This window comes from Phocoena sinus, chromosome 20, assembly GCF_008692025.1.
Source record: "Phocoena sinus isolate mPhoSin1 chromosome 20, mPhoSin1.pri, whole genome shotgun sequence".
In the NCBI taxonomy this organism is placed as follows: domain Eukaryota; kingdom Metazoa; phylum Chordata; class Mammalia; order Artiodactyla; family Phocoenidae; genus Phocoena; species Phocoena sinus.
In genome coordinates, this window is record NC_045782.1 from 12,800,084 (window position 1) to 12,815,528 (window position 15,445).

The 15,445-nt window shown below is 53.8% G+C and overlaps 1 protein-coding gene across 4 annotated transcripts in view; it reads left to right on the forward strand.

Annotated features, from left to right (window-relative positions):
* The window catches only part of SMG6 (SMG6 nonsense mediated mRNA decay factor), a 234,875-nt gene that overhangs the window by 206,904 nt on the left and 12,526 nt on the right, over window positions 1-15,445 (forward strand). For all 4 annotated transcript variants that reach the window (XM_032615690.1, XM_032615689.1, XM_032615691.1 and 1 more), the window contains 2 exons: window positions 5,650-5,826; window positions 9,566-9,712. In XM_032615690.1, coding sequence (XP_032471581.1) covers window positions 5,650-5,826; window positions 9,566-9,712 — 324 coding nt within the window. The remainder of the gene's footprint in view (window positions 1-5,649; window positions 5,827-9,565; window positions 9,713-15,445) is intronic.

Here is a 15,445-nt window from a genome sequence, read left to right on the forward strand (position 1 = left end):
AGCCCACATTGCCTCCGCTAAGAAGAAAACAGCTGTTGGGACCAGACACGTGGAATGGTATAGCTACTGCGGGGTGGGTTGGCCGTTGATGTTGTGACCCACTGACCCCTCAACTGGCACTAGGACTAGGGATGGCTGAGTCTGGACATTGGGCTCAAAAGTGACTGAGGGCAAGGCTGTGCTTAGCTGCCTTGCGAAGAAATGCAGTCCTGCTGCTGCAGGGACAGGGAACAAGTGACCCGCTGAGTGGATGCCCTTGGACAGGATACCCAGGGCTTGTCAGGATGTGTCTGGCACAAGGATCCATGCCTTTTCTCCTTGTCCACTTTGTCATTCAGTGCCCGCCAGGTTCTTCCTTTCTCTCCCCTCTGACCTGTGACCCTCTCAACAAATCAGTACCAGTCGTCCTGATTCATCTAGGCTGGGAGTGTCTGTTTCCCCATCATAAGCTACTGCCTCTGTCTTCAGAGTGAATGTGCATCCCTGTGGCCAGCTTCCCTCCTGCCTGGAAGCCCCTCCTCCAGGAATGTGAATAAACTGTTTCCTCTGTCCTCCAGCTCCAGAGGATTCCCTGTGTCTGAACTTTCATTGGCAGACCTCTTCTCAGGCTGACCCACCCTTGGCCACTACAGAATCGTCCTACCCACCCTTCAGTCTCCTGTGAAGGCGAGTCGTGTATAACTAGAGGTTCTCAGTTTGTGAAAACAGTTTAGTCTGAGTTCAGTTTTCTTGTAGCCAATCCTGTAGGCTGGGCTCATTAGAGATGGTAATTAACCCATTGCTAATTGACCTCAGAAGCCAGCCAAGCAGCCTGTATTTTACCAGGATTGGTAATGGATTTATAGGCTATTTTAAGATTTTTTTTTTCTTTCTTTCTTTCTTTTTTTTTTTTTTTGGCGGTACACAGGCCTCTCACTTTTGTGGCCTCTCCCGTTGCAGAGCACAGGCTCTGGACACGCAGGCTCAGCGGCCATGGCTCACGGGCGCAGCCGCTCCACGGCATGTGGGATCTTCCCGGACCAGGGCACGAACCCGTGTCCCCTGCATCGGCAGGCGGACTCTCAACCACTGCGCCACCAGGGAAGCCCATATTTTAAGATTTCTTAATAATTTCAGCAAGACTTCACTTTTCTGTCTGCATCTTATTTGCTCTAAGGATATTCTGTAAAATTAACAAGCTATAAAGTTTGATTGAAGGTTTCAACAAATGTGAGAATAATTGGCACCATTTAGAGAAACAAGAAAAACAACCTGTAAACTGGAGTTTGTAGGGGAAAAACCCGTGTGATTTTTCTCTGTAACCAGAGGAGCAGTAGCAAGCAGGACTTTTTAAACCAGAAAATAATCGAACTGGCTGATAGCGCAGATTTGAATTCTGACTCCCCCAAACCAAAAGTTCAGAAAAAGAAATTCTGCAAAATCTAACCAGTCACTGTAGTGTTTGTGCCTTCCAGGAGGCCTGTTTGAATAGGGACCCAGTAAAGATGGAGTGAGTCCGTCGTTCCCTGGAGCTTGCATCCAGAGACCTGCTTCATCTCTCTGACCCCTCCTCCTGTCCCCTGGCTGGATCAGCGCTCTTCTCCCTTCCCCATGGCTAGTGTTAAGTCTTGCCACTTAACATCCGTTTATGGTACCTGGTGCTCAGTTCCTTCTCTCTCTCTCTCTCTCTCTCTCTCTCTCTCTCTCTCTCTCCCTCCGCCACCTTCCATAGGACTGCTTGGACCTCTTTTTCTGTTCCTTCCTAGGCATTTCTGCCCAGGCTGGGCTGGTCCTCTGCCGAGTGGCTGTGGAAAGTCACCAGTTTTCAGAAAGCAACATTCGTTTCTCATCCACCGGCCCACCTAAGATACCCCAGACTGCCTTCCCTCTTCTCTCCTGCCCTAGAGGTTTCTTCCTGCTTTCCTCAGGACCTAACCTTCCTCTGAGTGCCAGCCTCTGCTTACCATGGGCATGCTCACTTTCTCTCTCTCTAAGGAACTGAGCCTGCGACAGGCCAGGCTCGCACATCGCCTCGCCACATCTCACTTTCAGTTTTCCTTTCTGCTTGGTTCTTTGCGTGTGGACCTGATCTGGGTGGTAGCTGGAGCCCTGAAGCTAGAGGTTTCAGTTCCCGCCAATGGGGCACACTGCCTCAGATGGTCTTCAGGGGGAGGGAGAGGGGCTTTCTCTGGGCGCCTATCTTTCAGCCCTTCCCTGACCCACAGCCCCAGTCTTCTTTCAGAGCCGACTGAGCCATCAACTTTGCAGCTCCCAATGGTCTACACAGTGAGTCTCTCCAGAAGGACCGTGACTGCCCCTGAGAAGGTGCCGGGTCTCAGGTTACCCAGGTGTTCCCTGGCCAGCAGCCCTTTTACTCAGCTCTAGCCCCTGTCCAGCCCCACCTGTTAACAGCCCAGGAAGGAGGCCTCTGCAGCCCAGATCCTTCTCCTCTAGAGAATCTAGAATTTGCCCAGAGCTACAATGTACATACCACTTACATTCTCTGTTTTTCATTGATATAGAATGGAAAAATGTACTCATGAACAGAGCTATTGTGGGGATTATGTCATAGACTTCATCTGGACTCCCTCCTCTCCGAGCCGGGAGCCTAGCTTTAACCCCTCTCCTACCAGGAAGTCCTCCTTGGCCAGACAGAGATCATCTTGGAGTTGGCTCTCTGTGAATGGTTTAAAGGGCATCTTCCTTTGTGATATCCCTTATTAACCATATTCAACTGGGTTTTTTCCCCCCCAACTCAAGTGCTGGAGGCTTTGTCTAGGAGGAATCCACCCCGCTGGGCTGATTCCTCCCACCTGAGAGCAGAATGCTTCAGCAGACAGGCCAGCAGGCTGGAGACCGAGGGTTTCTCTGTGCCCCGGAGAAGCCCTAGACTTTCTGCCCCTCAGTCCCTGCATCTCCTCAGTAGCTCAAACCCCATTCCTCACTCCACTGTGCACTTTGAAACCTAAGGAGACCATACAACATCGGCTATCCTCCCTGCTAGTTGGATTGCAAAGGCGAGAACATTCTTCCAAAAGGCTAGGTGACTTTTCTCTCCAAACATGTAGAATTCTTTTCTACACCCCACTCAGAGACCCCACTGGATCAAAGCCCTTTTGAGAATCATCCAGGAGTTCCTTTGCCCTCAGGGAAGAACTGATGGCCATTGCAGACAAAATCCCCCGGAAATCAGGTTCCTTCCAAACAGAGTGAAAACTAAAATAGGGGGCAGGGGCCGGGGGAGGGAGGTGGCACTCCTTTTTGTTTTGGTGTCCACGTGAATAACAGCTCCCCCTGATCCTCTGAGGATGTGCCGCAGGCAGGCTCAGGATGTCTGCATCCCTGGGTCCTGCTGTGCCCTGGAAATCCCCGTCTCCAGGAGACCCACGTCCACACATGTGGCCTTTCTCCCCCTTTCTTCCTGAGCCACTCAGCATGCCATCCAGCCCATGCCCTAACAGCAGGAATTCTGCCCGCCTGTCAGCACACACACCCATGGGCACACTCTCCTCTCCTGGGCAGATTTCTGCAGCACACTCAGCAGGAGTGCCAGCATACCTCTCACCATCCAGGTGATGCCAAGGACCACTGTAAGGTTTTCGTCTGTCCTCCTCTCACCCCTTAACCCCCACCTCCTCTCCATTCAATGACAGCAGCCTCACACCGAAAAGGAAAGTCCTGGACCCATTACATAATTCTCCATAGTGCAAGCAGTAACTAGGGCATAAGGTCAGAGGTCATAGTGGGGTCAGGTGGCTGACACACACTGTAACGACAAGGTGGTTAAAATTAGACCACTGAGAGGAAACTGGCAGTCTTGTGGAAATGCAGAAGTTTCCTCTGCAAGTGAGAGGCTGGAGATGCAGGGAGGCCACTGTGCGTGCTGCCTGCCAGGCTATTACTCATTTCAGCTCTGTTCTTTAATGCCTTTTAGCCCCTGCTTCTGTATTTCTAGCCTTCCTCATCACATGTTTGCATACATGCGATGGAACCCATGGTTACCTGCCCTGGCCCAACAAGTGTTTCTTTCCTCCTTTTAAGCACAGGACTGGGCACCTCAAGCTCAAGACAGCTGTCCTTTCCTAAGCCTTTTCTGGGTAGCCGAGCGCCTTTTGATTTAGCCTCTCAGGTGGTCGAGGTACTTAGCCTGCGATTCAGGCCTCAGTTGTTATCAAGGCCATTGGTGGGGCAACGGGCGGGGGTCCACTCCGAGGTTGGGAGAGGTGGCAGAGGACGGAGTCATGGAGCGCAGGGTTGACAGTTGTGTGCTGAACATCCCCTGGCCCGCCAGCTGCCAGAGGGGAGCTCATTTCCACGTCTCCTGGAGGACTTGGGTCGCACCTGCCTCAGCTGCTCCCTCTGGTACCCAGCCGAGCTTCCCTGTGCCTGTCAGCCCTTACTGTAAACTCCCGGGTGCCCTGCTTGGGAAGTAAGATGTAGTCTCTGCCACCAGTGGAGTTATTACCCAGGCGAGGGATAATAAATGCACCTGTGAAACAAAGAGCAAGCAGTCAAAGACAGTCTCCAAGTTAGTTACTTTACTGTGTGATACAGCCAGGGACGTCCCTGTCATGTGACAGGATGGGAAGCATGGGGTTTGGGGGCGGGGGCAGGGGCTAGAGTCAGTGATGATGGAGGGGCTGCCACCCTGTGACATATCTGGCCACTGAAGTGTTTCCCTATGGGAACGGCCTTCACCACTTGTGAGCTCCAGATCAAATGGGCCCCTCTTCTCCCTTGGTGAGCGCCCTCCCAGAAGGGAGGAGAGGACCCCAGAGGCCGGGGATGAAGAGTAGGGCATGAGAAGGTGCAAAGCAGGTGGGTTTGCAGGTCTCGCAGGAGAAGGACCCTAGACAGGGTGACTGTGGAAACTTTCTCTGAGCCACTTACAAATTTGATGATTGCTCAAGATACTGAATTTCATTTCAGCTAAATCAGCCCCAGCTTCTCTGACAGCACTGGCTTATGTGCTGACGTGGCCACATGGGAGCAGGATGGCCTAAACCCCTGGAGGAGCAGACCTTAGTGAAACACCCACACACACACACACACACACCTGCTTTGCCTGTCTCCCTTCTCCTGACAAAAATCTCCTGCCGGACCCCAGTCTCTTCAGCGTAAGAAGCTCTTAGGTGGGGCAGGAACCTGTCAGGGGAAACCCAGAATGACCTGAGTGAAATGAACCAGCCCAGAAAGCACTCATCATTCATTTCACACTCAGGCTGGAAGTTCTCCTCTTGGGGGTCTGGCAAGAGGGGAGCTGGGAGAAGAATGGAGAGCGGCAGTGAGGGTACCAGAGAGCTATGTTCTGTGACAGCCAATAGTTTACATGCCACCCTTCCTTCTATCAGCTAGATACCAAACCTGGAAGACTTTTAATTTATTCTTTTTTCAGATCAGGACTTGAGCAAAAGAAAGGCGAAACCCCAGAGGATACCTGTCATTGGCCCTGGGGTTGTCTGCTCCCCCAGAGGTGACCTAAGGGGAGATGGTGCTGTCTTCCTTCAGAGGGTCTTGGCCCTCCTCACCTCACACGCACGCACTCCCGCTCACTCTCTCCGCCTTCCCTGCCCAGTGGACACATTGCTCGTGTGCCCCTCAGCCAACAAACAAAGTCTCTCATCTTCCCTTTCAGAAAATGCTGTTTTTCTTCTCCCTCTCGCCCTGTAGGTTATTGCAGCCGACTGCAAAAGGGTCACAGTGCTGAAGTATTTTCTGGAAGCCCTTTGTGGACAAGAAGAGCCTCTGCTGGCATTCAAGGGTGGAAAATATGTGTCAGTGGCACCCGTCCCAGACACCATGGGAAAGGAAATGGGAAGCCAAGAGGGAAAACAACTGGAAGATGAGGTACAATGCGGGAAGAGCCCGCTGTGGCCGAAGGAAGGCTCCCCCATCCCCCCAGCGCTGCTCTGCCCGGGCTTCAGCCTCTACCCCTGGTTATTTATAACCACTCAGAGCGCTGGCGATGTTGACGTGACCAGCCAGCTTCTCAAGAGTGCACTCTGCTGGTGCCCCTTCCTGCCAGTCCCACCCCGGTGCCCCCATCTCGCTCTGCTACGAGTTCCAGATGCTTCTTTTTAATGTTGCAGTGGAGGAGAAGGGAGGGAAAGAAAGAGTTTAATAATGTGCAGCTCTGGAGGCTTAGGAAAGGGAGCTGGGGGGGGAATGTTAGGGTTCAGGCCGAGGATCAAGTTTATGGATGTGTGGAGCTCAGTGCAGCACAGGCCTGAACTGCAGCCTCCAGCACACGTACAGGAAGAGCTGACATTGCTGGCCCCGTGTGGAAAATCACCCCCTCCCTGGCCTACCCTCCCTCCGTTGCTCCCTCCCACCCTCCCTCCTGCACATCCTGATGTGATTAAGGAATTCTCCTCTTGTTTGTTTGCCCTTGGTTGTTCCTGTAGCCCTTGCTTCACTCCAGACTGCGTGTGTGTGCGTGTGTGTGTGTGTGTGTGTGTGCACGCACGCTCGTGCCAGCCTGAGTGCCCACCCCTGCCAAACCCCACTGACATTTGCCTTGCCGTACATGTGTGTATCTTTCTGGGGGTGATTGTTACTGTGGTTCTGTGCACAGTGGGTTTGTGTGTCAGTTTAAGTTGAACACTGCTGCCAGCTTCCCTGCTGTCTGTGGGTTCTGAGCAAATGTGAGTGTGGACGGTGTCGGTGCCTGCGTGCGTTTACTGCGCTTACTGTTGCTGCCAGCTGCCCTGCTATGTGTCTGGGTGTGGGTGTCTGGGTGTGTATGCACACATAGCTCACTTTGCCTGATGGTTGACTCTTTCCTTCTTTTTGCCCCACAGTATTATAGACAGAGGGGACTTAGGTGGGAAAGAACGTGGGACTCAAGGAAGGGACGCAAGCGTCTGTAGCCAGAGGCCAGGTCACCCGTAGGCCAGCACAGTCATTTGGCCTGCAGCAGTCTCAAGCGCCTGGTGGAGCAGGGTGGGGTGTGGGGATGAAATCAGCAGCAGGCCAGGGAAGCCAGATGTCAGCTGGAAGCTGTCGTTGGTGATCTGAAGCAGTGATAGAGTGGCCACCTTTGGTTCAGAGTCTTCAGAGCAGCAAAATCTTGGACGGGCTTCATTAAAATAGCTGGAGAACCCCACCCCACCCCTGATGACACAGGATAGAGGTGGTTCCAGGGATAAAGCTGAGCCCATGATTCCAGACTCTCCAGATGAAACCTGGGCAGGGAGTAACGGGAAAGAATGAGCTGTCAGTATGGGAGGAGACAGTGGGGTTGCTAAAGCCATCGAGGTGTCCAGGCTTCAGGCAGGGCAGCGCAGTGCCACCCAAGCCCTGGGCAGCGTGTAGGGAAGCGTGGGTCGGGTAGCGCCCTGGTCAGCTCTCTCACCCGCGCTTCAAGGCTGAGGCGGGTGGTAGAAGGGTGAGCAAGCTGGCTCTCCAGGGATGCTGCAAGAGATGTCCCCTGGCCCAAGGAGCCTGCAGGACCAAATCCAGGGAAGCAGGCAATGCCCAGAGGGAGGGGCTCCTCCACTCTCACAAGGAACAGACCAGCTCTCGGTCCCAGATCTTGGCTGCACCACACTCTCTCCCTCCTTCTTAGGCTTATTGACCAGACAAAGGTTGTGACCCATGCCATGCTGCCCACTTCTTCCTTTTCCCACGAGCCTCCTGGGTTCCGTTATGTTAGTGGCCCCTGGGAAACCCTACTTACCCTGGTCTGTGTAATTTCACAACCCTGCACTTCCTCGTTTGCTATGAGAGCTGAGCCAACCTCAGACAAGCCTCGCTGACCCTCTTTTGACCTCAGTCAGGCTCAGTCCAAGCCCCATGATAACCCCGTGTATCCCTGGTCAGAGCAGGCAGGGGCAGTGTCCCCCACAGACCAGCCAGGGACCCTACTCCACTCACTCTGGTCCAGGTTAACCCCACGAACAGGAAGTAAATGTGCAGAGAGAGTCTTCCTCCTTCCCACGGCCTGGGCCTCTCTGGAAGTGGGCCCTGTGACACAAGAGCCCGCGTGTTGTCAGAGGAGTGGTGACTGCAGACAGCATCCCAGACCCCTGAGACCTCTTAGGAATAGTGGTAGTTCTGGCACCATCCCGAGATCTCATCTTCTCCTAACTGCAAGACTGAGTCCCTTAAGCTGATTGGGAGAGGAAAGGGGAGCTGTTTCTTCAGACATCATTCTTCATGAGCAGAACAGAATCCATTTCCTTAAGGATGCTGCCAGAACACCTTTCTTTCCACCCCTAGATTCTACTCCTAAGACAAAGCGTCACCTACCCACTCACACACTCTTGCTAACCACTTTCCGCAAAGAGAGTCCTTCAGAATATCATTGATACGGACAGTCAGAGGAGAGAGAGTCTGTATGGAACAGGGTCCCTGTGAGTCTGTGGGAGGCCTGGCGAAGGGCCGGGTCTGGGCTTACCCTCTAGATCCAGGACCGCACCTAGGCTGCTTGGTCTTATTGGCAGGAGCACAGACTTTGGAATCAGACTCACTAAGGTTTGAATCCCTGCTCTGCCACTTACTAGCTTCGTGACCTTGAGCAAACGGTTTAACTCTCTAGACCTCAGTTTGTTCATTTATAAAATAGAGATGATGATAGCATCTGTGTACAGGCTATTGTATTAAATGAGTGAATGCATGAAAAATGCTTAGCCTGGTACCTGGCCTCATAATAAGCGCTCAGTGAATGGTAGCCGTTATTGTCATAATCATGGTCACTGTTATCACCCAGTTATCATTCAGACCCAGGAATCTTCTCCCACTAAGTCACCCCCTATTACCCGTGCTAACCCTGTCCCTCAAAGGAAGCGCTCTTGGGTAGCTGCATGTTCTCTGCTGACCAAGGCCAAAAGTGAGAGAGTGAGAAATGGAGCCTGGGACCACCCGGGGAGTAGTGGCTTCTAAGAGCTGAGGCTGCAAGCAGGGAGGTGCCACCCCTGGGGAAGGCTCCACCAGCCTGACAGGAGACTCCTTAAGCTAGCCAACCATCTCCCAGTCTGTGCAGGCCCCCAGAGGGCAGCTGAGCAAGGTCATGGCGTGTGAATCCCTATCATGGGGCACCCGGCCCCCACACCGCCAGGCTGTGGTCTTAAAAAGAAACCAGGGCAGGGTCTGCTGAACTTCAGCATCTGCTCCCTGATGCCGTCTGGGGCAAGGGAGCTTCCATGCCGAACTCCCAGTGTTGGCCAGAATGATTCCTATCCGATCGCGAGCATGAATGAGGCTTCAGTTGGGTGGTTTAACTTTCTGTGTTGTTTTTCCCTTTGGTGAATTTCAAAATGAAAATGGGCCCAAAGTTTGACATTTTGAGTGTGTGCAAAGAAGGAAGGGCTGTGAGTATAGGCATGGAAGTAGATAGGGTGTGGATCTGTGTGTCTGTAAGAGGAGGGCCCTGGAGCGCAAAGGGGAGCAGTTGCCAGGGGAGCAGGATGACAGCTTCCCCCGACCTGCCTCTGCCTCAGCTGGGGCAAGCGCACACCTTGGGGCGCTGTGCGTGGAATGGTCCAGACAGGCCTGGATTGGGATGCAGGAGGGACGGGAGGGTGGGTCTGGTCTGTGCTGTGGGCTCACAGTCTCCTCTCTCCCCTGGCCTGCACCACCGGCAAAGGAAGAGGACGTGGTGATTGAAGACTTTGAGGAAGATTCGGAGGCTGAAGGCAGCGGGGGCGAGGATGACATCAGGGAGCTTCGGGCCAAGAAGCTGGCTCTGGCCAGGAAGATAGCGGAGCAGCAGCGTCGCCAAGAGAAGATCCAGGTGGGGCCTGCCTGGGGAGGGTGGTTCCTGTGTGGCTGGTGGTCTGTATAGGGCATGAGGGAGATGGGAGTAGGGATGAGCAGGACCCTCTCACTCAGGAAGTCTTGCAGTGTCCGGACTGGTTCCACCACCTGTTTTCCTCCTCTGCCACTAAATTCTGGTTTGGTGCCTGGAGTCTCCCTCCTCCTGGGCTGCAAGCAGGGCCAGGTTCTTCTCAGAATCTGCTGAAAACTTCTCCCCCGGTGATGATCTATGAACACACACCACACATGCCCAACCTTTCACACAGTTTCAGGGGGTTCAAAGTTCCCCTGAACGTTGTCCAGACGCTCTCGGAAAAGCCGTGGATTCTCTGTTGAGAACACCTCTTCTCAGGGGGAGATGGTGTCATGGCCACAGTCTGCTTGTCTGGATTCCCACCGTAGTGGCCGAGCCCCTCTGGACAGCACACTCTAAACCCTAGGGAGAAACTACTCGATCGCCACGTAAGGATTCCCGCACCATCAGCCCTCTCGTGGACCCGTACCGTCACTTCCAACAGGCTGTTCTTTATGGCTCTCCCAGGTCTGACTCGTGCGCCGTAAGCTCACTTCTTCTCATCTAGGGCGCGGGGCAGACGGGGAAGAGCCGGCCATGCTCCCTGCTTTAAGACTAACTGCGTACGTGGGGAAGCGTCGGTCGTCTTTAGGAATGTCTGTCTTCAGCCCTCTCTTCAGCCACCTCTGGCCTTCGGCGTGGAGCGTAGTGCATGTGGTCAGGCCGACCTGATCAGGCTGGGCTCCGCCACCTACTAGCCTTGTGACTTTGGGCACATTGTTTAACTTCTCCCAACCTGTTTCCTCATCTGCAGAGTGAAACTGGTGACAGCACCTACCACCTGGAATGGCCGTGAGGCCCACAGGAGCCAGTGCACGTAAAGCACGCAGCATCGTGCATGGCACACCGTGATCTGATAGCAGTCTAACCGCTTATCAGACAGAGTCCTGCCCTGGGAAGGGGAATGGATACCAGTTGGGACCCATGGTCCTTTAGACGTGTGCATATGAGTCTACCGGTTGGAATTAAGCCTCTGCCAGCATCACCGCTGTGGTGGGGTGGCTGCCTTCTCCACCTTTGCGCAGTCTGTGTGAACCTCTGTCGTGGCCCTCGAAGCTTCGTCTGCAAGCTGTCTTTCTTCCTGTCCGGTAGCTCTTTTCTTCCTCACCATCAGTCTTCCCAAAAGTTCTGTCCATACTACCACTTCCATTTCTTGACTCTCAGCCCAGCAGTTATAGAGGCGATTGCATCAGAGGTCACCAGGTACCTTTGTCGGGTCTTCTTCACACTTGACTTCCCTGTAGCTTTGGACCCCAAAGCCGCCTCCCTCCAGCCTCACTTCAGCACACGAGGACCTTCGTCTCCTCTCTGTCTGGTGACCACACCACCCTCCTGGGCTTCCTCACCACCATTCGTTACTTGGTCTCCTCCTCCCTTTCTCTTACTTCTTAGTCTCAGCACGTGGAGTTGGCCCTCAGCAAGTATTTTCATTCAGTGAGTTCATAGATGGTAGCAACGAGAACATGATCTGAAGTTCCTCACAGGCTTTTAACCCCTCGTGCCTGATTTCTTACCAGATCCTATCTGTTCACTCATTTATTCCCCGCACTCTTCTCCATCCCCATTGCCACTACTGCTGTTCTAGTCCAGGTACTCCCTGCATTGCACAAGTCCGGGGGGTCCCCTTTCCCTTATAGTCTGTGAATGCAGCTCCTGGAGTTGTGTGGTACACGGTCTGCATGCCAGGCTCCCTGCCTGCAACGCATCTTATGTGGTTTCATCGTTCTCTTCCCAAAAGAGCCACTCCCCTGCTCAGGAATCATCAGTGCCTTTGCTTGGCTAATAAAGTCAAATTCCTTACTATGGCATCTAGGGCTTTCTCGTCTGTTCCCAGTCTATTTTCCCAACCTCTTCTCCCGTCCCCCATGAGCCCTCACGAGCTATATGATATTGGGCAAATCACTTAACTTCCCCGAGCCTGTTTCCTCATCTGTCAGATGAAGGTGGTAACAGCAACTCCCTCAGAAAGACAGTGCACGCAAAGTGCCTGTCCAGACACTCCAGCCCTCCTTCCTGGACAGCACTAACCCTCCTTTCTACCCACTGTCCCGTCCCCAGACAGCTCTGCCCTTTCCCACTCTCATGTCTTCGTTCCTGCTGTTCGCTCAAGCCCGAGTACCCTTTTTCTGCTCCACATTTCCTGTTACCTGTTGAAATTCTATTCTTCCTTCGGTCCCCAGATGAAACCCCATCTCCCCAGTGAAGCCTCCCCGGATTCCCCCTAGGAGGAATTCGTCTCTCTGCTCAGTGTTCCTGTAGCACTGATTTATACCTCATTTGTGAAACGTATATCACATCTCAAATTGCACTTATTTCTGGACTTGTTCCCCCCGCCGTACTGTGAACTCCTTGGAATCAGGGACCGTGTCTTCCGCTCAATTTGGTAAATGGTGGTGAGCGCCTACCAGGCTGGTGGTGAGGGGACACGGGAGCGAACCAAGAAAGTCCTGTCCCAGAGTCTCCACTGGCGCGGAGAAGTCAGTGATTTGAAGTGTGAGCGAGCCTTGTGACCAAAGGGAAGTGCAAGATGCTGTGGGAGCATGCACTGAGGGGACATGGCCTTGTCTCAGGCAGCGGGTTCAGCCCAGCCTCTCCAGCGACCAGCGGTACCTGACAGAGACCTTGTATGAGACTTGACTTCCGGTGCCCGCAGCTCCCCGGAAGCCGGTTCTCCCTGTCAGCTCCCTTGGAGCAGGCTGTTCAGGCCAGGCAGCGATGGCCTGCTGCGGGCCGTCCGGGCTGGGGTGGCTGTGGCCCCTTTAAGAACAGGCCCCACGTGCAGCACTGCTGGCGGCCCTGCCTCCTGTCAGCCTTCTTCCTCCAGCCTCACAGCCACAGGAGGATTTCTCAGCAGAGAAGAACCCCCCTCCCTTCTCCCCGCCCCCTGTTTAATGCCCGGGGCCCTTCACTTCCATAATTCTTCATTTTCCAGCCTTGAACGTAAGCCAGACACATCTGTCTGGCCATATGCGTGAACCCTGGAGTCTGTGCCGAGGTGGCTGTAAAACAGGGCCGGTGAAGGCCCTTCTGGGAGAGCACACACATGTGTGTGCCCTCGGGCCATTGGCTCCCTGCCCAGAACCAGGGGGCTGCAGGGCTCCAAACCCATGTTAACCTCTTCTTATTTTCCCTCTTTTTGTTTAATTTAAGGGGGGAGAATCCCAAGGAAAAGGTATAAATTGTCCTGGGAGTGGGGGAGAGGTTCCTAGCTGGAGAGGCCATTATTGTTGGCAGGTACCTGGGTCACACTAATACAATAAGGAAGAGAGGAGCATCGGGTGAATTAAGATCGGAGAGATGGGCTATAAATTACTCTGCTCCGAACTCCATCAGTCTCCAGGGGTGTTAACCGAGAGGTGTAAGGCAAGTCCCCAGCTCCCAGCGCCTTTTACAGATGCAGCAAAACAGGAACCACACATGTTTGGGGAAGGGGATGTGAAGGTGGGGTTGAAAAAAATCCTCCTGGCCCCCATGCTGGCTGTAAAGTCCAAACGAGATCTGGGGCCCTAGCCACACCCCCACTTCCCCGCTCCCACCGAGACCCCCGGGCCTAAGCTCATCTGTGGGATGGGGGAGGTGAGGCCTGGCCTCCCTCCGCAGCCTGTCCCTCCCTGCTTCCGGTGTTGCACAGAGGCTGGTGAGTGGGGCCGACTGGAGGTCAGAAAAGGGGTGTGGGCAGCTCTGAGGACCTGTGCAGCTGGAGCCTCGGCACCCGGGCAGGCCTCGGATGCTGGGGGCCAAGTCCGCCCACCCAGGGCTTCGAGGCCGCACTCTCTGGCTCAGCCCAGGCTCTGCCTGTTGCCCGCGACAGCTCTTCACCTCGTGCTGGTTGAGCCCACCTTGCTGCTTTCCTCCCGAGCTCTTTCCGTTCCCATTCTTGAGAGGCGTCCAGAGACCAGAGCAGGGTACAGGGTTTGCCTGGGATACTGGTCAGGAGTGTTTCTTTCCTAACCGGGCCCTCAGGGCAGAGCAGTTGCTGACCGTCCTCCTCCGGGCCTGAGGCGTGGCCCTGGCCCTGTGCATCCCCACCTCCTCTCTGCCTCCACGAGGCTTTGCTGTGATTTGTGCTGCTGTCGGGCGGGGTCAGGTTTCCTGAGCAGTTGCAAACATCCCACCTGAAACATAACAGGCTCTTCCTCTGGCCACAGCTATTGTTTCCTCGGCATTATGGCCACAGTCTTGCTCTGTAGCCAGCAATGACATGTGTTCTGAAAATAGCTTCACTCCCCTATCCCCTTCCCGCCCACCCACCCTCCTGAAGATGCAGTCACTCCTTTGTGGTAGCCCCAGGAGTTTCACTCTAAATATAGCTGCAGCCCATTCACATTGCCACCCAGCTGGGGGGGGGGCCGCTGTGGAACAATGGGGCATGCACAGAGCCCCCCACACCTGTATGGAATCTAGCGGAAGGCAGACACTCAGCCCTGGCTCCTAGCTGTCGGAGACAGGGTGGGAGCCAGCGCACTACCAGGCCAGGGGCACGTTCACGCCAGGGCAGGAAAGCCTGTGGGGCCAGGCGGCCGCCCTCCCCACTCCAGCACATTCCAGAGCTTGCTCCAGCCATTCTCACCTCCCCGGTTCCAGCAGCATCCACAGGGTCCTGTCCTCCTGCAGAAATGGTCAGGCTTTTGGCTGGAATACCCTTAGGCCGCTGCTTGTAGCAAGCTCAGGGGTGTCATGCTTAGCCCTGCCATTCCCTGTCTCTCTAGAAAGGACAGTAAGAAGTAGGAAGCAAATCATCATAATTATAACCTTGAAACAGATAGCAAGTATGTGTGAAGCTTTGTGGTATTGACTTTGGATGTCCAGAGAAGGGATCCTAAGCAGAAACTTGCCCATGAGCAACCCACCCCAAAGGAAGATGCGAACAGAAACCAGTGACTCTGCCTGCTTTCTATAGCAAATGCAGAATCTGCGCCCTTTGGTTTTTGCAGCTCAAGAAGGAGTGCCTGGGACTTCCCCGGTGGTCCAGCGGTCCACACTTCCACTGCAGGGGGCACGGGTTTGATCCCTGTTCAGGGAACTAAGATCTCGCATGCCACGCAGTGCGGCCAAAAAAAAAAAAAAAGGAATGCCTGTCTGCACTGCTGGTGGTTATCTCACCAGCTATTCCTGTTAATATTTCATTTCCATTTTTCCATTTTTTGTTTTTTAAAAATACCTCTACATAGTTAAAGAAAAAAGGCGAAAAAAACCCAAAACACCAAGAGTACCACGAGTTTTATAATAGAAATCAGCAGTGCACTGCCTCACCCCTCCCCAGCTCCAGCTCTGCTCCCTAGTGGTTTCCCCAGATATTTACCCCCCCTGGATATATAAAAGATGAAAAATGGAGTTGGGCAGAAAGGAAGGAAACTGAAATTTGTTAAGTTACTAATACGTGTATCAGGCATTTAGCTAGATACTTTGACATGCAAGATGAGGGTGGAAATTTGCTATGTTACCAGACTTCTCATTTCTGGTGAAGACATTGCTCTGGCCAGAGAGGCCCAGGTGTAAATGATTCCATCACCCTGTAGAGGGAAGGAAGCAGCCACACTCCCTTTGGAGCCCTGCGCAGAAGGAGGACCTAAGAAGGCCTTCTCTGGATCTGGCTCTGCTTCGTGATCTGAGTTCTTCAAGTTCCACAGCTCCCGT